Consider the following 25,881-nt stretch of genomic DNA (forward strand, 5'->3'; position numbering starts at 1 on the left):
GTAAATCCTAGGTATAATTAAATAGATTTTTCTTTCTTTTTTTTTTTTCCCAGGCTGTAGAAGGCAATGTATAAAATACCACTTGTCTTTGGCTAGTGTTGCCCTTAAGAACCATCCCCTCTTTCACCTGTGGGAATAGCTGGGACTTGCTTTAGACCTGGGCTTACTCGTTTTAACTCACGGAAATCATCGTCCTGAAGGGAATGGTGACAGGTCATCCGTGATTCGTTACAGGTGCAACAGGCACTAAGTGACCAGCTGGCACTTTGCTTATGACTTCGGTTACCTAGCGTTCAGATTACGGATTAAAAATCCAACTCGGATGGACGGCAACGGTTGGAAATGGGCACGTCCCCGCCAGGATGGAGACCTACCGGACCTGACCGGACGTGTCCTGTTTTACATCGCAGTCCTCGGTTGGCTGACTCATGAGAGAGATGTATTGGTATTGACTATTTATGTGGCGCTAGTGACTGGCATCCCTGGCTGCGGACCAGGACTGTGAAACCCCTGGGGAAAAAAGTCAGTCTGTGCCCGAGCCCTTACAATAAGCAAGAGACCGGAGGACAATACGGACACATAGTCAGGAAACGCCAGGCAGCAGTGTGGTAGTGCTAGTCAGCACGAGACAGAGTGGTCCTTGAGCACCAGCTATCTGAGTGATGCTTTTTCTTCAGCTCCTAATGAGCCGTGTGACTACTACATGCCCATATGCAGTGAGTAAATTAATAGGTAGGCATCGAGCGGCTAAGGACCGAACGCAGCGGAGGCTGCCGTTTCATTTCGGCCCCAGAAGGCGCCTCTGCAGAACAGGGACACGGACCCAGGGGCAAGCGCCTCCCTGCCAGGGGCATTAGCAGCCCTGGCAGGCAAAAAAGGTGAGATCAAGACAGCACCGTGTACGAGCGCTGATTGCACTTTACGGGTTGAGCTGACTTTTGCAAATCAGCTGCATCGAGTCAGCTGAGGCTGGGGAGCCAGCAGGGCAGCCCACTTACATTGCCATGCGGCGCGGGCACTTCAGCTGAAATAATCACAGGCAAGGAACAACTCAAGCATTCTTCATGTCTTCGAGGCCCTTGATCTGATGAATCTAAGGAACAGGAACGTGTTAATCAGCAGCCTGCCTTCCTCCCACCGTGCTTCCCCCCGTTTCAGAAAACGCCCTCGGGCCACCGCCTGTTTGGTCTTCCCGCAGAACGGGGATCTCTCCGCTGGAATTTGGACCAGCCTGTTCATGCCCTCGTAACACGGGAGTTGTCAAATGCTTTCGAGACTCTGCTGTCAAGACTTCTGGGAGGCAGCTGCTAAGAGTACTCGGGGTATGATCGCGGCTTGGGGCAGAATAGCATCCCAAGTGCTGCTCGCACTGCATTGGCAAATACTAAGATTACAGTGCAAGCTCTCCAAAAAAATGATAGATCGGCTGACTCTGTGTGCTGGTGGAGGGTAGGGACAAGGGTGAGTGAGTTGCCCTTATGTCCCGGCCATAAATACAAAGCTTTCTCCCACAGCCTGCAAAGAGGCTCCCTGCAGGCCCGCTACATCGTCAAGAAAGATTCAGGCAGCCACAGAGAAGGCCCAGGGCTCAATCCACTAGCCCTGAGACTAATGACTGATGATGGCACAGCTGGTCCCAGGATTTGATATTCTGCTCCCTACTCCAGACGGCACCGCTCAATGCCCTCCAAGGCTGGCACCCACCCCACAGTCCTGCAGCTTTCTCCCCATAACTCTTCTATGGATGAGTCATAGTCGGAGTTTATTTATGAGCGAAATAAAAGGAAAAAGGGAACGGGCATGTAATATTATGATAATGTAATCTCTTCAGAAGCTAACCACTAGCTTAGAACAATTAATATTCATCTCTAGCTGTCAGGTTGTTGCTGCAGTTGAGAAATGCAGCCCCTCCTGGTATTCCAGGGACCTTAGAAATGATACCTGGGCAACAGGGGAATTGTCTAGTCTACCTCTGAAGCATTGAGAAAGCACACCCAGTTTGTGCACCACGGCGAAAGCCACTGCAAAGTCCTTCCAGGGTCCCTGAAAGCACGCCAGCTGCAGGCTGGGGCTTAGCAGTTATGATCCTTAGCTTGAGGATCATTTATCAGAGGAGAGCATCCCCTTCATGGTGGTGTCTCAGCTCGCGATGCTTCCTTGCTTTTCTAGGGTGGGGGGAAGCGTGCACGTTCACCCTACAAAAGCCCAGCCGGTGATCTGAGTTGTCAACGACTCGGGAGAGGACGCCGAGCACTCAACAGGCACAAACTCAGCCTCGCACCACAAGCAAACATGCAGACAGGATCGGCGTGGTTGCTCATTAGGCTCTCCGCTCCACAGGGAACACAAAAAGGAATGGATGAAAGCTACCCGTGGCCTGGACAGAGCGTGCCAGCAGAGGGGAAAACAGCACATGGAAACATCTTCCTACCGCAAACATTGAGAGGATATTTGTAATGGAGCTGATTTTTAGGGGTTCGGAGGGTCTGCCGGTCCCGCTGACTCTAGTCGGAGCTGTGGATGCTTGGCGGCTTTGAAAACCAGGCCTGAGAAGTCCATGTGACGGCAGACCTCAAACACCAACTGTTCTCAGATGGCTGCCCACGTGCTGAAGCAGGAAATCCAGGCATGCCAGGCTTCCTCAGCCCAGTAACGGTGCTTCATTTGTATGCAGGCAGGTGCCTCTCCTGGTTTGTTGTGCGATGACTCAGTCTATGCACCTCGGTGATACAAACCTGCAGCGCAGAACAAGTGTGCCGAGTGGTGCTCGCTCAGGTTACCGATCCCTGACCATTTGAGGGCAAGGAATTGAAGTTTTCAAACCGTTAAAATGCCTCCCCTTGTCCTTCCAGCCCTGAGACCTGAGGAAATCCCCTGGGCTTCCTGGTTAGGGGAGAGAGAGAGAGAGGGGATGGAGCCGGCGCGCAGCGTGGGATGGACACATGAAACCATCTCAGGTCTCCTGAGGCTTGTCATACCATCAGCTGCTAGCACTCTCGCGCCTACCTGTTTCTAGCATTTACACAGCTCGTCTGGTATGCTAAAGCGAGGAGAGAAATGATCCGATACATCTGTGTTTCTCCGAGTCACGGCATACGCACGCAGCCGCGTGTTCTTCTCGGCACTGGAAGCAGGGGGGAAACATCTCTGGAAATCACAGTCACAGAAATAAATTTAGGAGAGAAAATGAAGACTAATGCATGCAGCAGAAACTGCAGGGGAAACCAAGAGAGAGAGTCTTTCTTTAGTGAAAGAGTTGGTGTTGCAAGCGTGTTTTGTTTTTCACTTGCATTTTAAAAGCGTCTTCTACTAAAATTGTGGGCCTTCTTGGACATTGGCCAGACCACCAGCCCTACCCGGTGCTCTCCCCCAGAAATTACCTGGGGGATGTTCATAATTGCAGGGAGCCAGGAGCTTGGTTTGACTCCCCTTCAGGACGAACAGGAGCCCCTTATCTCAGAGCTGGTCGCTGGTTCAGAACAGGCTCAGATAGAAGATGGACACCATCTGTGCCCACCTTGCCACCCAGATTCATCCTCCTGTGCATGGACGTACTCCACACCTTAGCTTGTGTGAATGCTTTCCCGGGCAAATAACAAGCCGGCGTGGGAGGAAGCGCCCTTCCTTCTCTGCATGCGTGTGCAGCCCCCGAGAGATTAAGGACTTGCTCGTGCATTGGCATGCTGTACACACAGCTGTTTGTTTGAGCTCTCTCCTGCTTCATCAGCACAGCGCACGTCACGTGGATCCTAAACTGTGAATAATGTGTACCCTGACTGATTTGGGCAAAGCAGCACCGTTACGTATCTAATATTCTTTGTCTTAGCACTTTTGTCACTGAAAGAGGGCATACCAAGATACTGCTATCAGGCAATCTAGATGCTTTCCCCTCTGGCTCGGAACGGCATTCGTCACCCCGCAGCAGCCCCGTTCTCCTGCCGGAGGAAGACGACAGATACATTTTGCAGATGCGGTCCCGCGTATTCTGCACAAAGCGACACTGCTTCTCTGGCTGGCTCGTTACCGCAGGAAATCTCAGCTCGGGATCGATACCTTTCAGAAACGTGTCACTTGTGCTTTTCTGTTGTAGCTGAACAAAACACAGGTGTTTGATTGTCTAGTTTCTCTGTCGGAGCTGCTAGGGATCCGACGAGCTTTTTCACGATGGTGACATACTGGTAAGCCTCTCTTGCTTCTTTTGCAGGGCGAGGCGGGGGCCCTCAGAGGCTTTGCCGCCACCAGTTTTGATTAATCTCCGGCGTCACTTCCAGCATCTGTCAAGCTGAATGCAGTCATCAGTGCGAGTTATAAAGCAGGGGACTGTGGGTAGAGCAAGAGCTGCTATCTTCATTTATCAAAGTGTGGGGACCTGCTGACATCCTTTCAGGAAGGTGGAGAATTGCACTTGAGCACCAGGAGAGTAGCCTGGCCGATGATGAATCGTCTCTTCAGGAAGCGCCGTGTCCCCAGAGCAATGATTCCCGAGCCACTAGTTAATTGCCGTACAAGGCCTCGCGTTGCCTCGGTGGGTAAGAAATGACACCGGTGAGTGAAACGCCAAGATGTCAAAGGCACCCACGTTTTTGAGGACACATTAATCTGCTCGCTCGTAACAGCCCGAAACACAAGAAGCCAAGTTCCCCCGGTGTTTTGCTTTGTCTCTTCTCTGACACCTGGCGCTGGTTCTCAGCTTCGGGTTGGTCGGACGCGGTGAAATAAAGCCATTTGCAGAAAGTGGTGGCAACCAGTCAGCGGCCTGCGCCCGTCTCATCTCTGGGCTTTCGTCCATCTGAGGAGCATTCGAAAATAGCCTCCAGACTGGTAGAGAAGAGTCACTAATGTTGTCTTATTGTTACACTGAGCTCCTGTAGCCCGATGGTGATGAGCACGTGCTGTCTGTTAAGTACGCCTATAAATAGAAAGCTTTGCGCACGGGAAATACGTCAAGCAGCAACCCATCGCCTGCCTACTAAAGTGTTTCCAACTTTCAGCAAAAGCAGGACTTCCCCACTTCCGTCCTCCACTGGCGATGGAGGCAAGACAGACCAGTGTAAGCTACTTGAGGCTCTTACAGTAGCAGAATCGGAGTCGGACCTACACCTGGCACGTGCGGCTCTTGGGATTTCAGGAGCACGTTTTATAAAACCTGACGGTGCACCGTGCTCGGCGGTTCGTTTTCGTGCTGCTGCTCAGGGGGGGTGACCCCCCGTTCTCTTTTTGGGGAGAAAACCCTGTATGCTGCAAAGGTACATTCACACGTGTAGCCAAGTCCGCTTTCATCTCTTTCTGTGCAGGAGGATTTTGAAGTCCAGTGGATGCTGGAGGTGCTTTTCATTAATTGTCATTTGAATGCTGGCTAGTGGTAGTTGTAAGATAGGTGGCATGACTAACAGGAGGATGGTTTCTTCGCTGCCTTGCACCTGTTGCTTTCCGAACAGCATCTGTGCCCCGTGAACAGGGAGGAGCGTGGATGGGAAGCTATGTGACCTGGTGGCTTGTTGTGGGCACTCTCCGTGCACACGGGCTTCTGTTGCTGGCTTGCTGCATTTGCTTTCTGGCTTACTTGGGTTCAAACCACTTTGTGGAGAAGGGCAAGGCCTAAAGGGATGTCCTCTCCCCAGGAATTCGGTTTTGATCAGCGCAAATTGCTAATTGGCCATACAAGTGGATGAGAGATGGGCTTTGGTGTATAACTAGAGTTCGCTCTTCCGTTTAGCCAGCAGAGCAGCAAAGGACAGCAAATAAAAGTCGTCATTTTTTAGCGTGCACCGGCTATAAATCCAGATGACACTACTAGCTATATGAACTTAGGCCACCCTTGTCCCCTTCCAAGACAACATCCAACATAAAAACCAAGCAAAAGCTGGCCCAGAGAGCCAGTGCCTTTTAACTTTATAGCTTGAGGCCTCCGCAAGCAGCATGTCTAATATACCACGGCACTGTAACTCCTGGATCCTGGGACATAAAAATAGCTGTATTTATAAGGTGCCAGATGCCCAGGCGCCTCTACGGTTATTGCGATAATCTCAGCAGTCAAGTATAAAGATAGGAAGAGAGCAGTTTAGCACTGCAAGACCTTTGAATAGCACAGTTTTGCGGCAGAAGCAAACGCAGCCTCTATTCCTGGATTCCCTTCACAAAAAGCGGCAGCCGGCGAAAGCGCTCATAAATCTAAGCACGTGGAAATAGGCCAGTGGGGTGGAGGCGTCCAGCCCATCTCCAAAGTCAGGCCAAAGTTGAATAAGCACCTGGACACCCCCTGTTGCAGAAAAGTTTGTGCAGGGAGTCATTTCCCTGCACAGTGCACCAGGCATCCAGAGGGCAGGACAGTCTGCCATGGAGACCCATTCCCCGTGGACACCTGGTTTTAATTGCAGCACGATGCCAAGAGCGGCATCCAAGGAGTCGTACTGTTGCACAGACAACTGTAGTGGTCCCCCTTGCAGACCAGCGCCTGCTTCGCTTTGCATCCGTAGCTCTTCGCTCTGGTGTGTGTTTCAGGGCCCAGCCTTTAATTACAGGATCACTTAATATTTTCCTGCCATTATTCTGGATTGTTTTCATTGCCTTTTAGGCTTTAGGGGCTTGGTGGTGTCATATTTTGTTTGTTAGCATCTCCAGCGCGCGCTGTTTCTAGAGGGAATACTTTTATTTGTTGGCAAATCAGTGACTTGATGAGGAAAATACAGTCTGGGCTTTCCTGCCCAGTGACAGCTCCATGTGGGTTCTTTCAGAGAACAGGCTTGGTTATTCTTTGCTTAATGAAAACCTTTTGTGAGAGGCAGAAAGGAAAGAGTTAGTTATTATATTTCCATGGCAGAAAACACCAGAGTATGTGAAACCAGAGCTGGAATGATTTCAGTATTGAATAAAGTGTTGGGAATAAATGTACAGAACAAATTGCTGTGTATGTGGTCTGGTACAAACCGGTGTCATATACTGACTGCGAGCTTGGGGCCAGGCAAAGCGAATGGAGGCAAGTGGATTGGGAGAGGCACCGAGAGGGTTTTTGGTCTTGCGGTTACTCTAAGTAGAAAAACGTGGGCAAAACACTAGAAATTAGACCTCCAGCTAGCTAGAAGAGGCGGTTCGCAGAGGTGGGAGTGCTCAACAGTTGTGCCCCGAAGCTCCTTTTTCACGCTGGGCTTGCAGCGGGGTCCACCGCAGAACGGCTCTCTTTATTTGTGAGCGAGGGAAAAAGGGCCACATCTGGCAGCTGTGGTCATGGCGGACCTCAGCTATGCCACCTCCTGTGCCCTTGCAGCGTCCCCGATGTTCGGGTCAAATCTGCGGTCCTTTTGTTAACTCTTGGCCGAGAGAGCTCATTTTGTGAATCCTCTGGAGGGTCTTGTTCTTGCCGGTGCATCTGGAGTATCAGCCTAGAAATCTCTTCTCTAGGCTGCTCCCGGATCCGGGGTTTGGAAGCAGAAGAATGGTGTGTTGGAGCCAACAATAATTCGGGCAACGAAAATGTGATCTCTTTGCCATTGTCATCAAAAACAATAGGCATTAGAAAACCCTGGAAATCGAGCCTGGTTGTAGGTAACCTTAGAAGCGAGATACAGTGTCCTGGAGGAGAGCTAATAGAGATCTTTCGCAGGCAGGTCAACTGAAGATTTGTAACATATATTAACACTCCCGAAGCATGGGGAAGAGCACAAGGGGTTCAGGTCATAATTATACGTCTACATCTATTATTTTGCTTACGGCCCCACTTGGCAGAGTGAAGCAATGACATTATGTCATCATCGGCGCACGTGATCTCATTAGGGCTCGGCTAAGCCTTTTCATCAGGAGCGCTCTCAAACTGATTTCAAGAGGTTGCACATTTTCCTATTCTTACACCAAGAAGCTGCTTTCCCGAGAGCACGGCTTGCTAATCATTTAGACGGCAGACATTTTATCTAAAAAGGTGACGTTAAAAAAAAAACAAAAAAAAAACCCAACATGAAAAGGAATTTATGAGCAAGGTACGCTAATGAAGTGCCAATAATGGCGTGCTTCAGTATCCCAATATTATTGCAATTTTCCTCTTTGCCACTGTAAACAATCTCTCGTGGCTGTGTCAGCTAGAATATACGCTGGAGAGGCTGTGGCAATCAGAAGCTGAGGCCCTAGTCTGTGATGACTAATAGTCCATTTTTCTTTTGAAACGTTTGGATCAGGATTGCATTTGCAAGAGTAAACCGGTGGTGACACGGTGACCCTTTGGGAGCAAGAAGAGGCACCTAGTAGTCAGCACCGCATTAAGACATTTAGAGAGGGTAATGGCTTCTGGTTACCTTTGTTATATATGATGTTTTAAATTTCTTCCAGCTTTCTCTGGGTTGGGTTTTTTTTGTTTCTCATGTCCAAACACACTGAAGCAAAAAATGATGAGATGATTATAAACCTGTAACCATCTCCCTACTTGGAGAGAGGGTTGGCTTTAAATGCACAGGATCTTTCCGCTTTGACATATGTTTTTTGGTTGTTCGTCACCAGCAAATTTTTATGCAAGGAACTGTTTGCAAAAAGAGAGCTTGACCGGGCAGTGGTCCATAGCAATGATAAACCACGGCGCCACAATGAGACCTGGCTTTTCCCTCCAAGCTGGTGCGAGGCAGATAACCGAGCAGTGGCGTCTTGCTGCCTAAGCACGCTTGCACTTGGTTTTTAAGGCAGACGGTAGATTTCTAAGCGGCATCGTTCTAAATGTGCGGAGCGGTAATCTTAGTAACGAGAAGCTGTAACTGTTGCCAGTACCTCCTGGCGTGTCTCCTTGAGGTCTGGCCTTGTCCTAACATTAGTGGTTACCTTGGAAGAGCATCACTTCTGATTGTTTCCTTTTGCAGAAACCACGCTGAGTTCGCTCAAGCAGCCGCACGTGGACAGCTCTCCCGTCGTCCCTTCGCCCCATCAGAGAAGAGACTCGGACAGATACTGCCAGCTCTGCGCCGCCTGGTTCAACAACCCCATGATGGCTCAGCAGCATTACGATGGCAAGAAGCACAAAAAGAACGCAGCCCGGGCTGACTTACTCGAACAGCTAGGGAAGACGCTGGACTTGGGAGAGTTGAGAGGTGAGAGCCTTTTTGAACATACGTCGCCTGTGCGTGGACAGAGCAGACTTGTCCTCTTGGGGGTTGGCTGTCTGCGACCTGGCCAGGCTTTTCCCTCCCCTCCATCGTTTCTCGTGGCACCTTCCAGGCTTTCGGCAGCCTTTGCTGCTTTCCACACCATCCTCTCCTTCGCGGTCACGGCTGTCTCCCATCAGTGTCACTTGTGCCTCTCTCTAAGAAAGAGGCTATCAGAGAGAGTCTCTTGTATTAGCCCATTCCTATCTCCAGCCCACACGGGAGCGCCGCTTTTGGAGCTGGCAGAGGGGATGTTGGTGGCCTACTGACCCTGCTGGGGTGCTGTTCTTGTACCTTGACTCGCTGTGCAGTCTTGGACGAAGGAGTCCCTACTTTGCAGGCCTTACTTTTGTGGGAACAGGCACTGAGTGTTGTCATTGCAGCACACTGGAGCAGCCTCAGCGCATGTGTACAGGTGCCCTCGGAGCCACTCGAATTAAAGTGCCCTCTCCCCCACCCCGAGCATGTGTATAAATGCCCAATAGGCATCCGTTAACGTCTTCTGGAAATGTGATGCTTGGAGGGGGTCTGTATTTTGCACGGCAAGCCAAAGGGCAGTCCTTTAACTAGGTAGTCGGATAGGCCTTCCTACGGCTACCTTTCAGGCTCACCTCGGCACCCGTTTGAAAAGGGACGCCACAGTCGCCGTTCAGGGAGCTGGTCTAGCCCGTCGACGTAACAGAAATCCGCATCTGGATTTCGGCTGCAGTTAAGCAGTCAAGACAGGTAACGGTTATGACAGAGAACGGATATCTCTGCTTCCTCTTTCCCGTTCCTGTGTCTGATGAAGACGCTGCCAGCCTGCGCCAAAGACGGGCTGAGTCTCACCTGGGGTGCACCGCTGCGCTCCTCTGAAGTTAAGCGAGCAGGGCAGCTGGATAGCCACTGAGGATGCCAAATAGTTAGCGCGAAACCGCTCCTCACCGAGGAGGAAGGGCCATCTTTGAAGGCCGTTTTCCGCATTGCTCTAACCTTGTGCATTATGTGCGCACGAGAAGATATAATTACCACAGACCGGAGAGTGAGATGGGTTTGATTTTCAAGGCGGTAAAGGAGATTTGCCAGCGGGATGTTCCATAATGCTCCCGTTTGTCTCTTTTGAATTTCCCTTTAATAACTCATAAATATATACTGTCGCTTGTGCCTTTCTTGGTTTTTAATAGAACTTGTAATGGTTACCCAGACCCATAGTGAGGTACCCAGGATGAGCGGGATGACTCACAGTATCATAAATATGACTCAGGCAGCCGCTGACTCACCACCTCCTGCTGAAAATATGCAGCGAAGAATAAATGGGATGGTAACGTGGAAGTGCTTGCTACCTTGAACTCTGCTGAACTTGACTGTGCCTGGGGATGCGATTAGCACTGTATCAATCAATTGTGGAGTGTTTTCTTCCTTTGCTTGTGGCTTGGGAGAGCTGGAAATGGAGGACTTGAGCAAACCCCTCAGTCCACGCTGCGTTTTTTAAACAGGCTGTGGCTCTGAACTGCCTGGCCTAACTTGGATTTGAGGGCATATCTGGTGTGCTGGAATCGTGCACGAATGGGCGGGGGAGGCAGCATGTGTGTATAAGCATGGACCGGACAAGCAGATGCACGGATCTCCGGGAAAGAAAGCACCTTTCTGCTCCCGGGGGTTGCTTGTCAACCCTGCATTTTGGAGGGGCGTCCCGAGTGCTCCGTTCTCCCAGCGCTTCTGGTGGAAAGTGCCTGTCGCCCCAGTTGCGCTGGCCTCGGCGCTTTTGTTGCATCGGAGAACTTGGAGGGGAGCTGTAGGACCTCTTTCCTGCCTCCCGCAGTAGGAGGAAAGTAGGTCCAGATGGGCCGTCCCTACCCCCAGGGGACCTGCGGCTGGGCTAGGGAAGAGCAGATTGGCTTTGCACCCGTTTTCCCCAGAAGGGAGCAAAGCATCTGCGGCGTCCCACTTCTCCGGACTTCTACCAAACTCAGAGCAGCTGTTTGGCAGATCTGACTCGACTCGCCTATCGGGTTTCTCAGCCTGGTGTATGTGCAGCTCGCCTCGGGCCTCTGAAAGCTTGAGCTTTTAGTTGCAAACCCAGACCGCGTTTCCCAAGCGTCTGGGATGAACGGGTGGTGCCAGTCCCCTTCCTCAGCTTTCCCAGGCAAAGTGTCGCCTGGGTCATGAACTACCCACGCATGACTGGGTTCTGGTGATGCTCGGTTCATGCTGCTGAATGAAGTGGGGAGATTTTCTGCCGTTATCTTTCATTGGAAATGAGTATTTCGAATCCTTCTGGACAGAGGGGAAATGACATTTGGTTAACGTTGCTGGTTGGGTGCACAGGAGGCATGTTACTCGGCATTCATTATTCTCGCAGGCCTTCAGCAGCCGTATGTCATTTCAAACGATTTTGCAGCATTGTCTACCTGGTGGAGGCCTGATGTATTACTTGATAAATACGACGTGCGCTCGCGATACCGGACGGGTCCAGCTGCAAACGGACGGTCTTCCTTGAGAACCGTAATTCTCCAGTCCTGTTCATGATTTTCATAGCTAATCCGCTTGGCAGGGAAGCGTGCTACTGCGCATCACACTTCAGCCAGCATCAGACTCGCAGTACCCCTTTTCCCTCCAAGGCACGTCTGTATCCTTAGACAAGGAAGTCGATTTTGGACTCAACTCTTAGAGCCAGCCTCAGCAGCGTTAAGCCTGATCTGTCGTGGTATAAGTAAGGGTAGACTCTGGGGCCGCTTATAGACATGACGTTTCTCTAGGTTTCATCCAGACTTACACGACTGTCACTATATACATGTTAGAGGTCCATCGTCCAAATTAGAATCGGCTCCAGTGTGAACGAACTAATCCTCATTGAATGAGGATTAAAGTTTAACGCAGACCGGGGCGATCCAAATGAAGCAATGTAAACTGTATTAATTAACATGTATATACAGCCTGGCTTTTAGGAAGAACCGGCCTTAGGAACTCAGATAAGCATTGCAAATTGGGTTTTTGCAACACAACAGAGGCAATCCCTCTGGCTCTCCTCTCCCCCCCACCGCCCCATAATCTTTCCAAAGTCAAATGTGCCAACCACACCTCACCCTGACTAAGCATCAGTATCCTGACTAAGCCCCCAGCTCTGCCTAAAGGCATGGGCTACTGGTCTGTGAAAAGGGGGCAAACCTCCTTGATTGTCTATTAACCCTGAATTCAAATTCAAATTGGATTCCAAAGGTGTAATGCACATAAGTCAACAGGCTTTAGAAAATAGAGAGCACACTGACAAACAGCCTGGGTTAGTCCTGTAAGTCATGTGGGAGTTTTGGGGCTGGAGATGATCCTAGCTGAGAGCCACTGGTCTGTGGATCCTGAAGTTGTGGGAGAGTGTGGGGGTGGATAGCAAAGCAAACTTTGTCACCCTCAGGAGCCATCCCCAGCTCTGCTATCAAGATCATCCCTGATAATAATGCACCTAGAGGACACTTTTGATAAACAGCACTTTGAGGAGCATGAGTCCCATTTCCAAACATTGCAAAGCCACCTGGGCACCCCACTCCTCTTGACTTTCTGGGGAACGCAGGCCCTTTGTCAGGCAATCGCTTTGTGCAGTGCAGACTCTTGCACCTAATAAATTGGCTCTCCCCTCCCACTTTGGTCGACTTGTTTAGCAGTTCAGCTGCTAAGTTCCCTTCGTTTTATGGCCCTAGGCCCCTCTTGTAGGAGGGAGCGTCCATAACAAATGGGAGGTTGGCATGAACTGGTGTTGGGATGTGGCTTGCAAGAGGTTTTCCATTTGTTAGTCCTTGTCCCAACCAAAGCACGAGCAAAAATCCCATCCTTGCTTCACCTGCAGGCTCGCGTCGGGCAAGGCGGCTCCGGTCCATTGACACTTTCAGTGCCTCGTGCCCCGCGTGGAGAGGTGCAATTTCTGCGTGGAGTCTGGGGACCTTGCACCAGTGTCTTTGCAGCACCAGGAGCACAAGCATGAGCTTTCAGTAGAAACAGGGCAACGTGCTGTTTTCCTTTTCTGAAGGCGACCCAGAAAAGCCGCCTCATTAAAATGTGCTTCCTCTAGCACCTATGAACTGTGAACCCTGCTGTCCACAGCAACCGTTCGACCCGAGAGGGGGACATTTCTTCTGTCCCCGGGGATTTTTGCATTTTGAGACTCCCAAACATGTCAGAGAATCCCATCTGAAAAAAACCTTGAGGCCGGGCCACTCGGATCCATTTTGCAAGCTCCAGAAAGCACCGCTTGGATCACACTGTTGTTTATTGCTGTCGCTACCGCAGATTTCCAAATGAGCTGTTGGGACCCAAAAGGAACGGATGTGCCGTTGCGAAACTTTTAATTGCTTTCTTTAGAAACAGGATGTTAATGAGAACCGCCCCCTCCCTGCAGGAATGCTTGGTTTTGGCAAAGTGGCTTTTTCCAATGAAAAGCATTGCGTTTGCATGTCAGCTACCCAACCAGCTCTCCTGTGGTGCTGCTCATGATGCACCGGGGAATCCACCCATGGGAACTGGCCTCAGAAACGAAGTTACGGGGTCCCGTGGGTGGTGTGGGGTGCTGCGCTGCTTCCCTGTGCTGCGTGCTGCAAGGTTGGCAGAAACTTGCTTTCCAGTGATGCATTAATGCCCAGAGCCAGTCCCCATTGAAGCCGTGTGTGGAAACCTGGTGGACAGAAGGATGCTCTGTGGGTTCATACTCGGGAGCTCAGCCCAAATCCCTCACTCTTTGCTCGGGGAGCGAGCGCCCCTGGGACACGGGTTCCCTAGGCAGACAGCAGTTAGATGGCCTTATTCCATCGACATGACCGTGGATCCCAAAGTAGTTGCACGTCTGTGACTAGCTCTTCTCTGAGAAACCTGAAGGAGGCTGCCGGTGCAGGCCAGCAAAACCCGCTTCTGCCCCGGAGCCTGTGGTTCTGCGTCTCGCAAGAAAAAGCTGCATCGTGTTAGGCTTCCTCGCTCTCCGCTGTGTTTCTCATCCCCGGCTGTCCCAGGCGCTTTCTTCCCCCCGAATGAAGGTCCCTGTTGTTCAGCTTGAACTCAAGAGCGGGCGAGCTGCTTCCCCAAATCACAGCGCAGGATTTCTCAGCGGGTTGTCGTGCTAGCCCTCGTTTCCTCTGGCTCCTAAATAGGTCTGCGCTTGGTTATGGGCCGTGTTAATTTTTTAAAAAAATTCCTTTTGAGAGATGTAAATGGAAAGGATTTAAGACAGTTTGTCTTAAAAATGTGCCCCAGCTCTCAGAATAATGGCACAGCCAGACAGCAGTCTTGTTCCTTGCTTCTGGGTTTTTTTCCCCCTGTGCTGTAATATGTTTTCGTGTATGATGTTTGCTGGGAGACTAATGGTGCCGAGGATTAGATGGGAAAAGTGATGCAGAAGGGAGATCTCTGTATTGTAACTCGTGTAATAACCAGGGTGGAGTGATAGCTCTCGGGCAGTACAATCAATGAGAGAAAACAGCTATATTTTTAGCAGCTGCAACGCTGTGTGTAGCATCAAGTAAAAATGATAACCCTGGCATTCAGTAGGTATCTACCATCCTATCTAGCCAAGCAAACTCTCCTGTTCGGTGCTGGCATTAAGCAGCACAACACGGCCCATCTTGCTTTCCCTTCTCCTTGTGCGTGTCAGTCGGTTGTATTCTCACACACGCCCTGCGTTCCCGACGGGGTGTGTTATCTCGGTATTCGCTGGATGACAAACTCATTTCCTTTTCATGTCCTCCCAGGTGGCCTCACCACCGTGTTTTAAATATTAATTCTGTTTTGACTAGAGGGGGAACCTAGTATTTGATTTATAGTATTGGAGTTGGAGGCATTGGTTGAAGTACACAGTCTTTTGATTTCCTGATAACGGTTAGCATAAAATATTTATTGATCAATATGAATTTGTATTTGGATAAATAAGCGTGGAGCGATATTTAGGGGCAGCCTTGATGGAGGGATAACTGAAAGCAGCAGCTTGTCCTCCCAAACAAAACAGCAAAGCCTTGTTTTCTGTTCAGGAATCCAGAAGGAAGAGAAATCGGAAGTTGCCGTGGCAGTATTACTTGTCCCTTCCCTGCGCGCAGCTCTTACTGGAGGTACAAGGGAGGCCATGGCTGCCTAGCCAAGGAAATCGGAGGCTTGGCCTAAGCAGAAGCAGCTTTTCAAGCTGTTGTGCAATGCATGTCCACGCCTCTCCGATTAGTCTCCAGCCTGATGTCTCTTGAAAGCATTTTGCATGCATTTCCAGACCTGCCAACTCAATCTCTTCCTAAGCTCCCGCTCTGATAGTCAGCAGGTCCAAGAAAGCTCATGCTGTCATCTGCCAGCCTTATCTACCTGGCGACAAGCTTCAAACCTTTGGGAAGTTCTCTCCTTGAGCAATACAGGAAGGTGTATTTTTCCGCGTCTCCCTAACAAGTTACTGCACTTGAGCCATGTTTGCAGCCCTGGGTATATGTTACTGAATATGAAGTATCATACCAGCTTCCACTTAATCTGCCGGGACGGCATCTGCTGGAGCGGCTTATCTTACTGCAAGCCTGGCAGAAGAGCCCTGTTGCTCTAATTACCCAACGATTGTCTCCGAACGAGAAGCCCTAGCCGGTCCCTTGGTGCCTGCCGTTTGGCTCCCAAGCTTGCAGTGTGGCATCTCAGCATCTCTGAGGATGTCTCCTGCCAGCGACGGGCAGGAGAGCGAGCCCCGGTGGCGCTGGTATGAGACCGCACCGTGTAAGAAGAGTCCCCTTGGCCGGGGATGCTGGTTGTTCTGCCGCCCTCGCCCAACAGCTAGCAGAGCTATCAAAGGGCCGATGTTCAAGAAGATAACGATGTGGGCATGAAGCTTGGGGGCTTCCCACCCAACCCTGTTCAACTGCTTGGGAAGGAACTCTGTCCCAGCCTCCTGCCTTAGGGGTTTTTTTTCCTTTTTGTCTCGATTTTCTCACCTTTCCATCAATCTGGTTGCCCTGGGTTATGGTGTATGTGATCCAGGTCGGCTGGAAGGATGGAGACCTAGCCTCTATTGTCTTAAGCCCTGGCCTCATGACGGGGGCCCGCCACACTGCCCACCCTGGGAGGGGAAGCTACTGCATTAGGGGAACCGAGTTTGGCAGCTTCCAGCTTCCCTCAGACTGTGCCAGGCTTGAAAGAAATTGCCTTTTGCTCCATCACGTGACATGTCACCAATTTGATTCCTCGCCCAGCGTATTCATCTCTCCTCTCTCGCTCTCCTTCGTCCTCTAAAGCAGGTGGTCTCGGCATGGGCAAAGGCCTTGCAGCAGCGACTGACAGATCTTTGGAATGGGATTCATGGGGAATTTAATTAATTATCGGTTCTGCTTGATGCTAGCACTGAGCTGAAACTGAATTGCAAACGCCTTTCACTTTGAAGGTTGGTGCAGCGTGTAAAAGTGTGTCCTTCATTAAGCAAGCCTGGCGTGGCTTTTCCATGCAAGTATATAGAGCTCTGAGTGAAGAAAGTGAACCGAAAACTTAACGTACAGTCCTTTCTTTGTCCCGCCTGTCGTTGTAACCTTGGGTTCTATGAACGTCTGTGCAACAGCAAATTAGCTGCCAAGACATCTCACAAACGTGTGCATCTCGGATGACTTGACATCACATCAGGCCTAGATAGGGAACAAAAAATGACATTTCTATAAAGAATAAAATCAGCCAGCCTGTTCTCTCCGATCAACAGTTATCCATTCCTTTCTTACGTTCTCTTTGACATAATGGGCCGCAAGGTAAGAGTCGTTTCCCACTGCGAATGCTTTGCACGCCTTAGGGACTGGCAGCCAGCCTGGCTGGAAATAGAGCCTCGCGCACATAACAAGTCCCAGCCACAACCTCGCAAGCTGCCCAGCAAGGTGGAGATTTCCAAAGGAGGTGAACGTGGGCAGCTGTGCTCTCAGCTCAGCCTACTGAGTGCTCGTGGACTGCTGGGAGCAAGCACTTCACTATGCAGGGGTTGAAAAGTTCAGCCTGAAACACTAGCGGTGACCACCCGAAGCCATGGTACAGACTGAGCACAGGAGTCGGGGCGGAACCTGGGCAGCTCTCCAGTGATCTCGAGGCTCTCGTCTTCTGGCCTGTCCTTTGGCTTACTCAGGCTGCCAAGCTGGGATGCTTGCAGAGTGATGGAGACCTAGTTTCAGGGACAGCCTGGGATACTGGATGCTGGAAAAAGGCTTTGTGACCCTCGTGCTAGAACGCATTTGGCATCTCCACGGACAAGTGGGGGGTCGCAGACGCAGAGAAGGGGGATCCAATACCGCCTCGTAAAGGGACAGCGTCGGCGGTTCGTCGGAACGAAACGCTGTTAACCTTTGCTGTTGGTTGGTTTAGACGTTGGTATGGAGGGGGCTATGTAGGACTATTACCACGAAAGCCTTTATATTGCCTCGGTTGCAAAAGAGCTCAGTGACTAGAGACACAACCCGTGAAAAATTCCAGCCCTGCAACAGCTGTAACGCGTGTCTTCAGCCCCTCGTAATTTCACAGTGTGCGATATAAGTACTTTCGGTTCTGTGCTGTCATTTTTGCTTAGTGAAAAGCAATTTAACAAGCGTTCCCGTGGAATGTGTTTTAATGCACTTTATGCAGAATGACATTAATGAGCCTAGTTATTAATATTTTATTTACAGCATATAGGAATGTTATTCAATTTTACATGAATCGGTGTCAGGCTTCATGGTGAGGAACGCTGATGTGTCAGTGGTGTAAAGGTAAACACCAGTGCAGCAAGAAGAGTCACCAGGAGTTTGTTCCCTGATCTAATTCACTCCTCCCCGCTCGGCATAAACGATATAAAAGCTGCTGTCAAATCGGGCGCGCTTGCCTTGTGAAAGCTGTTTGGCCTCCTCCACCTCCCGCTGACTGCAATGGCCTGGATCCATCCTGCCAGGGTCCACGCGCAGCCTCAGAGTGCACATCTTCTTGGTGCAAGAGGCCAAGCAGAAAAAGCCAACTGTCTTGAAAACAGGTAGCATCTGCCTTTGCATTTGGGGTTTGCAGAACGGGTGCAGTTGGCCTGGGGGCTCAAGGAATCTTTCTGCAGTAAAACGACACAGGAGATTCAGGCCTTTGATATTAGGAAAGACCCATCTTAACCCCGAGGTGGTTCAGCATGGGGGCAGATTGTGGAAATCTCTGTTGCTGGAAGCTCTCGCCTGGGATGGCTTAGGTAGAGGTAATCCTGATGTTGTCCAGAGGTCCCTCCAGGTAGATGATTCTGTATCCCACTTCTCAGCTGTCGGCCGTGGACTCGTAATCGCCGTGGTTATTTGTGCAGCTCCTTCGGCGTCCATAGGGTTGCATCCTTCCGCAACACCGAGGTCCAGAGCTCAGAAAGGCATCCGCTGCTGTTTGGCTGTCAAAGCAGGGGCCAGACTTTCAAAGCAGCTCCGCATCTATCACACGGCATTTATTAGCGTAACAAGACAAGGTTACAGAGTGACTTAATCACGGCCGGCAATTACCTACAGGAGTTCGATAATAGGGAGGGCTTTGCAGTCTGGCAAAGAACCTGACGCCTGAAGGCTGGCACTAGACGAGTCGGGCGAGAGATGGGTGCGCAGGTTTCATCTCGAGGGCGAGGAAAAAGCGAACAGGGGGTTGGGGGTTGGGCGCTATCCCCGGGAGTTTTTACATCAGGTTTGGCTCTGTTTCCGAAGAGAGATGCTGTAGTTCAAACGGGCGTTCCTTCAGGGAAGCCCCATGGCTTGGGTTCCAGATTAGGTGATCACAGCGGTACATCCACAGAAATGTATGGGGACGTCCTGGCTTCGGTCGTTCTGTAAGGCAGTCTCAAAATCCTCCTCGCATCAAGCTCAGGGGGGAATGGTGCGCAGTCTCCAAACCCAAGCTGCTCTGAGAGAGGCAAAGGTGCCATTGCCCACGTGGCAAAATGCCTTCCCTGCCTATTCTTGGTTCTGCGTCCCTTTGTACAGGCCTTGGCTGACGAGGAGGCCCATGCTTTATGTGCAAGTCCCATTTTTAGCAAGCTGTTTGTCTTTATAAGCGTAAGTGAGGCTGAATATCATTAATTTTGATACTGTGCTCTGCAGTTCCCAGGATAGCTGGTGCCCTTTATTGTCTGTTGAAAATTAGTTCCATTTGGTAGATTATCCAGAGCTAATTTTATTTCTTTTTGTCACAGTCCTGCAGGGCTTATTTCACACTTCAGATCGGGGATGGGAAAGTCGCTCTGAAAACGTTCGATTGCAGCTGAGATTTTGCAGCCTCTCTCCTCCTGTCCTGCCAGGCGTACGGCGTTGTCGCTGATGCTGCCACAAGCGGGAGTGGCGATGTGGCGGGACGTGGGCTGATAGCGGATGGCGCGTTGCACCCGCCTGTGTTCTAGTTGAGCAGAGAAAAGGTATAGTCCCTTCGCTTGCGTGCTGAGGCAAAAGGGGCCTCCCTGTATCTTCTTGCTAGCCGGACATGCCCTGGGAACAGAGGGAAGGTGCAGAACTGTCTGGCGGTTAATACTGAAACTTGAACCCCCCCAGGACTTGGCCTCTCTGCATCGCAATTTGGGAGGTAATGAGGAGAGCTGTGCTGGGGTCTGAGCTGATTACAGCGCTCTTCGGCATTTATCCTTCTGTGTCAGCTTCTCCTTTGCGTAGCGGGGACCTATTTTCTGGCCGGGTTGGTCTGAGCCAAAAAGAAATGCCAAAGTCTGAAACTCTTGGTTCAGAGGTGGGATACCGTTTATTAGCTGCAAGAAACCACAAAAATATGATCCTTCTTGGCCTGGAAGCTTGCCAAGAGCGAGCATTTTTTGTTGCTGTCTTAGTTGGGCTAATAAAAGGTATCGTTTCTGAACCAAGAGTTTTAGAGGTTTGCCTTCCTTTGTGTAGCCGAACGCGAGCATGTCGTGGTAACCCCTTGGATGCTGGCGGGACCTCGGTACAGAAACCCTGGCTTCACCCTCGTCTACAGACCAAGGGAAACCCTGTTACAAAGCACGTGTCCCCAGACCTAGTAGCTGTTTCGGGGCGGTCCGGTCCCTGCCCAGCCCCTCACCAGGATGAGGAGCGCGGGGCCTGCTCGACAGTAACTCGCTGTTCCATAAGCAAAAGTTTCTTTGTACAACGTGGCTCCAGCCTTCCTACGAGAGCCACGAAATTAAGATGGACGAACACCAGCGGTTTGAAAATCGGGCTCGGATCCTAGAAAGTTGGGGTTGGCAGGGACCTCAGGAGGTCAGCTAGTCCTGGATGCACTGCTCCAGACAGAAATGCGGGCATCAGACTCGGTGCTTTTATCCACCGGAGCTGTATTGGATTTCTTAGCTGCTGACGAAAAAAATCAGAGTCAAATTTTCGTTTTATTGCCCTGATACTGTGTGCGCTGATAGGAAACAGCCTTTCAGTATTCAGATCGGTGTTGAGGATATCAACAGTTTTCTCCGGGTTTTATCCTCCATATTCTTGGAGCGTTATTAGTAATAAAGATAATCCTTCCCTAAATGAATGTAGACTGTTTCTCTGTGTGGCTAGTGGAGGATTTGAGGCTGACCCAGTTACAGTCTCTTCTCTGCCTTTCAGGCTTGTGAGCTGTCAGAGTAGCTAGCTATGCATTGTCACCAACTTCAGCACAGACATGCTGCTTAAGCTGGTGTGCGATATGCCAAGCACTAACATTTATAAGGTGCTCGGGGAGAAATGACATAACAATTCAGAGATGGAAAACCGTGGAGTCTCTATACACCTGTCTCCGGCTCCAAACGCCATCTCAACCACCTGTGATTTGTTTAACCGGGTGCTTCTGTTTCTTTGCCTCCATGAATTTCTGGAGCTTGTCATCGTTTCATGTGGCTAGTGCCCTCCTGCCAATAATGATAGTTGCTGCTGTGGAGTACCTATTGGAGAGTGAAGGATGGGTATGGTGGGGTCTGGGGAAATTGTGGTCGGTCAGGGCAAGAAAGCCGTTGCAGCGAGGTGCGTGTTGGGTGCTGGCCCCTCGTCCGAGGGTGCCTGGTCACCCTTTGTGCTCCAGTAGGAAGTGCCACTTGTTATGTTTCTACGTGGAGGTGTTTTTAGTTCTACTTGCCAGAAAAGCATCTGACCCGTAACGAGCCTGATGTTGCGGAGCACGGGCCTCCTCCTGTGCAATTGAGACTGTTGTCGATCACAATCAGTAAGCTGATTGCAAACCTTCCCCTTCCTTCCCCAGAAGCAATTTTTCTCTCCAGCTTTCCGTACACAGCCCTCTTCTGACATGAATGCTCTGATTTTAAAAGGAGCAGAAATCTGATCAGGAGCACCTAGTAATCAAGGGGAGCCGCTGAGTTGATGCTTATGAATGTGTAATTCATTCAGTCTGGGTCATCCCTTCAAAAGTGGGGATGTAACCTGTTAGAGGCCGGGATGACCTTCCCGAGTGGTTCAGAGGGTGCAACTTGAGGACTGGAGGGGAGAGCAGCGCATATGAAAAAAATAAGTAAGATTCAGCTGCCAAACGAGATGGTGGCATAAATCATCCGGTATCCTGTCCAGCCCGCCTCCCCGTATCATCTGCAAGTGCTTGAGAGGCATTTGCAGGAGGGTGAGTTATGTCGCATCGTTGGCACCTTGGGTTTTTATGTGCAAAACCGGTGGCTGCATTGCACGTAGGTAATTGAAGCTCAAGACAAGCATGCCAGACAAATGACCCAAACAAATGAAACTGTTACATGCATATGAGCACCGATGCTGCGTAACAAAGAGCCGTTGCTCGGGGAATTACGTGCATGCACAATAGCTGCTAAATAAGTGCCTGGTATCGCGGATGGTCTTGTGTGGATTACATTTGTCGAGATTAAGGGTGTTTTAGTTAGTGATTTGGAGTTGCTGCATAGAAAATGTAGCCGTGTATCAAACATGCCGTGGGTGAGATCAGCCAGAAGTTGGGCTGCTGGGCATGGAGGCAGAGACCGAGACATAGCCGGCATGCCAGCCTGCTGCCTGCAGCTTAGCCAGATGCAGCAGTGTGGCGTGCTGGGGGACCCCGTGGCATCTGCCTGGGGCACTGTGGCCAGCAGCAATGTCTGCAAATGTACTTGATGAAGGGCAGGCAGGGCGGGGGACCTTTGGATGACTTTTCAGGGGAAAGGGAGGATCGCTGCGGCCGTCTCGCTTTGTAAGGGGCCCAGCCACTTCCAGGGGCTAGATTTACTGGACTCCTGTTTTCAAGTCTGCCATGATGGGAAGCGATCTGTTTATAGCACCAGAAACAGCCCAGGCTGTGGCTCTCTGAACAGCACGTTTGGGACAACACTTCCCATGAAGGGACAGCGTGGCATAAAGTGGTACATGTAACACGCGCGGCGGCGGTGGAAGCCTCTGAGCACTGCGCCAGCGAGGGTGCAGCTTTTCCCGGGGTATGGCATGAAAAGCCTGGCCACAGGCACCCCGTCAGCAAGCTCCCAGTTTCAGGAGAGGGCCTCAGTGTGCCAGCTCTGTTTGCGCTGTTACTTTTCTTGGATATTATCCAGTGCTTAAACCATCTGCTAGTACCATAAAAACTTATGAGGGTCCATTATTTCTGTCAGGCAGAGCTATAAATAAAGGAAGATGTGTCTGTCCGTTGTGCTAGAGAATAAACCCAACCTACCCCTAGTAAAACGCAATGAGGATTCCTTATTTAAGGTGTCCAGTGCCTGCAGACTCTGTACCTCCCCTTGGGTCAGTGCAACGTGCCCTGTGCTGGGCACAGTGTCCACTGGTCTCCTTCAACCCTGGCCCAGGGAGGAATCGTGGAAGGCAGTTTTGAGGCCTTTCGTTTAATTGATGCACAAGAGGTGTGGCACCGAAGGGCTGCCGCGTCCGACCTTCGCTTTTGCCCCCCGCGACAGACAAATTGTTATTTTTAACGGCAGAGAGGTTTCTAAACCTTTACCAAGACTTCACGGTCATGCCACTAATCGCTGCTGGTAGGTGGCTGCCTATAAATAGCGTGGGCAAAAATAATTGGTGCGTGTACCTCTCCTTATTACAAGATGCCAGTTTTTTTGGCGTTCCTGAGAGCGAACGTTACTGAATATTACAGTATAAATCCAGTGGAAATGCTACAGATCCCCACATGGTCTGGGATGCATCTAAAGTATTAAGCAGCAGGGGAGGCATAATCAAACATGTCTCTACAATGAAATAAATGGGCAAAAGAGACCATAAAGGAGCTTGAGCAAAAAAAGAGCATGTTTGAGAGAATGCCTGACAAATAAACAGAAGCATCTCAGACTCATTAGGCGACTGTAGATTGCAAATGAGCAAGCCTCTCCAGTTGTACTCCAAAGTTACCGGTTGGAGACTTTCTGGAGGGAGCAAAGGCGGTGGAAATGATGGGCCCAAGTAATGAAGCCACCACAGTGGAAAATGTGGATGCTCGCCCCAATCCGTAGTGATGCATCCAAGTCACAGGGCTGTCTGAGCACCAGGGCCCGTCAGGTTGGTGGGGTGAGGGCCCAGTATTATCTGTAAGCAGCAGCATGCAGTGAGAGGTGGCTAGCGTCACCCCCAGGCACCCCTGACTCCTAGTCGGAGCAACCAGGTGCCCATTTAGGTGCTGGGGAAATACCCTTTGGATACGAGGAAAAACTCTCACCGGGAGGGCAGTAAAGCACTGAAACGGGTTACCCAGAGAGGCGATGGCCTCTCCCTCCTTGGAGGTTTTTAAAACTCGGCTAGGCAAAGCCTTGGCTGGGACAATGGAGTTGGGGTTGGTCCTGCCTTGAGCAGGGGGCTGGACTAGATGCGACCTCCTGAGGTCCCTCCCAGCCCTCCTTGTCTACGATTTACAGCTGTGTTGACAGGAGCCAGCCTTCACCATGGGTCCGAAAGAGGGAACAAACTCATAGCGAGATGCCCTAACCTCATAGTCACCATGGCTTCGGCCTGACAAGATGTGGAGGAGGAGAAATTCATAGATGTTTGGGTTGGACGGGACCTCAACAGACCATTGAGTCTGACCCACCGCCCTGGGCAGGAAAGAGCGCTGGGGTCAGATGCCCCTAGCCAGATGCCTATCCAGCCTTGTCTTGAAGACCCCCAGGTAGGGGAGAGCACCCCCCACCCTTGGAAGCCCCTTCCAAATTTTGGCCACCCTTACCATGAAGAAGTTTTTCCTGATATCCAGCCTAAATCTGCTCTGTCAGTTTGTGATTGTTCCTTGTTACCCCAAGAGGCACCCTGGTGAACAGAGCATCTCCGATCCCTTGCTGCGCCCCCCTAATGAATTTGTAGGAGGCCACAAAATCACCTCTCAGCCTTCTCTTGCAGAGGCTGAAGTGGTCCAGGTGCCTCAGTCTCTCCTCATAGGGCTTGTCCTGTAAGCCCCTAACTATACGAGTGGCCCTTCTCTCGAGTCTATCAACATCCTTCTTGAAGTAAGGCGCCCAAAACTAGGAGTTGCAGTTGCTCTCTAGTCGCCTATAGGACCGATTGCGCATTGGAATTGCCCAGGGATGCGAAAGTCTTGGGTCGTGAGAGCGGTCATCTCGCTGAGTTCAGCATCATTCCCGTGACACCAGAACATGAAGTATCCTGCCCTAGTTTTCTAAGGAAGAAAATCGGTCCCCTCTCGACTTGAAAACGTTTAATGGCTTTATGTAAGGGCAGCTCTCGGGTCGGATGCAGAAGAGTCAGGGAGCTGCAGACGCTCCTGCAGCCTCTATGGCCATGGTGAAGGGGTGACATGGAGTCTGATGCTGCTGCTTCAGAAGCTAAGCATTGCCATAGGGGATCAAACTGCTCCTCAACTAGTTGCTAAAAGTGGGGAAAGGAGGAACTTGAGCTGATCCAAGAACCGTGTCCATGGCTTTTCTTGCTCACTTTTTCTTGGGGACCCGCCCTGGGATGCGCGTTATATAAAAGCATTTATCCCACGCTTAAACATTGGAGCCCTTTGTCCTTTCTCATTTTACTTAGTTACAAGTGGTGACTGCTCTCGGAGAGGTTTGTCACGAAATCTCACCAGACAGCTAGCGGCTCTTCCCAATCGCCTTGAACGTTGAAGCTACAGTTGGTCTCAAAAGCGAATAGGCATAAGAGGAGATCTGAATGGCTTAGGAGGCACGAGCCGCAAGCCACGTTTGTGGTCTTTGACTTGGGCGTGCTCCAGCTGCGTTCCCTCAAATTCTGCCTGACCCGAGATGTCTTGCAGCAACTTGTTAGTAAATGTGCTGACTCTGCTGGGGCCACTTGAAAATAAATCTAGACCTCAGGATACAGCTGTATGCTTTTTCTCTGCCGACATGCCCTCGAAACTGTCATTTCATCCTCTGTATTGAGGGCAGAGAACGACACGTTTGTGGAACTTGTCCCAAATAATGCAATTAATTTAGGATGTGAAAGCTCTGACTCGTTATTGCTGGGAAAGCTATCTGGTTCCTCTTGTCATTTAAAATGAACAGCAACCAAAGGGCTTTCAGTTCAGTGAAAGGGGCTCCGTTTTGCACGGGTCCATTTTTGAACCTGATTGCAGCAGAAGGAAAAAAATGGGTTCTTTTATGCTCTTGCACCAAAACCATGGCTGCTTCTTTCCAGAGAGGGGAAGCATTTCAAGAGTTATACCTGAAGCTGGTTTCTGTAGTTAAATATTACAAGAAGGTTTTCCTTGCTTGAGGGGCCGATTTCTGCGTTTCGGCTGCCGCTCTCTGTATTTCGTTTAATCACATTGAACACTTAGGCAGAGATGGAAGAGTATGGCTAGTTCCTTTTTGAAAAATAATTAGACGCCAAAGTGTTGCAGTAAGGAAAGACGGAGGCCAGTGAAACTCAGAGTCGACGTGTCATCTGGAGAGCAGGTTTTCATCTCGGGA

The 25,881-nt window shown here is 50.5% G+C and overlaps 1 protein-coding gene across 7 annotated transcripts in view; it reads left to right on the forward strand.

Annotated features, from left to right (window-relative positions):
- Positions 1–25,881, forward strand: part of ZMAT4 (zinc finger matrin-type 4) — a 108,932-nt gene that overhangs the window by 58,323 nt on the left and 24,728 nt on the right. For all 7 annotated transcript variants that reach the window (XM_019495550.2, XM_019495549.2, XM_059730640.1 and 4 more), the window contains one exon: positions 8,835–9,062. In XM_019495550.2, coding sequence (XP_019351095.1) covers positions 8,835–9,062 — 228 coding nt within the window. The remainder of the gene's footprint in view (positions 1–8,834; positions 9,063–25,881) is intronic.

The sequence above is a fragment of the Alligator mississippiensis genome, chromosome 7 (genome assembly GCF_030867095.1).
Source record: "Alligator mississippiensis isolate rAllMis1 chromosome 7, rAllMis1, whole genome shotgun sequence".
In the NCBI taxonomy this organism is placed as follows: Eukaryota; Metazoa; Chordata; order Crocodylia; family Alligatoridae; genus Alligator; species Alligator mississippiensis.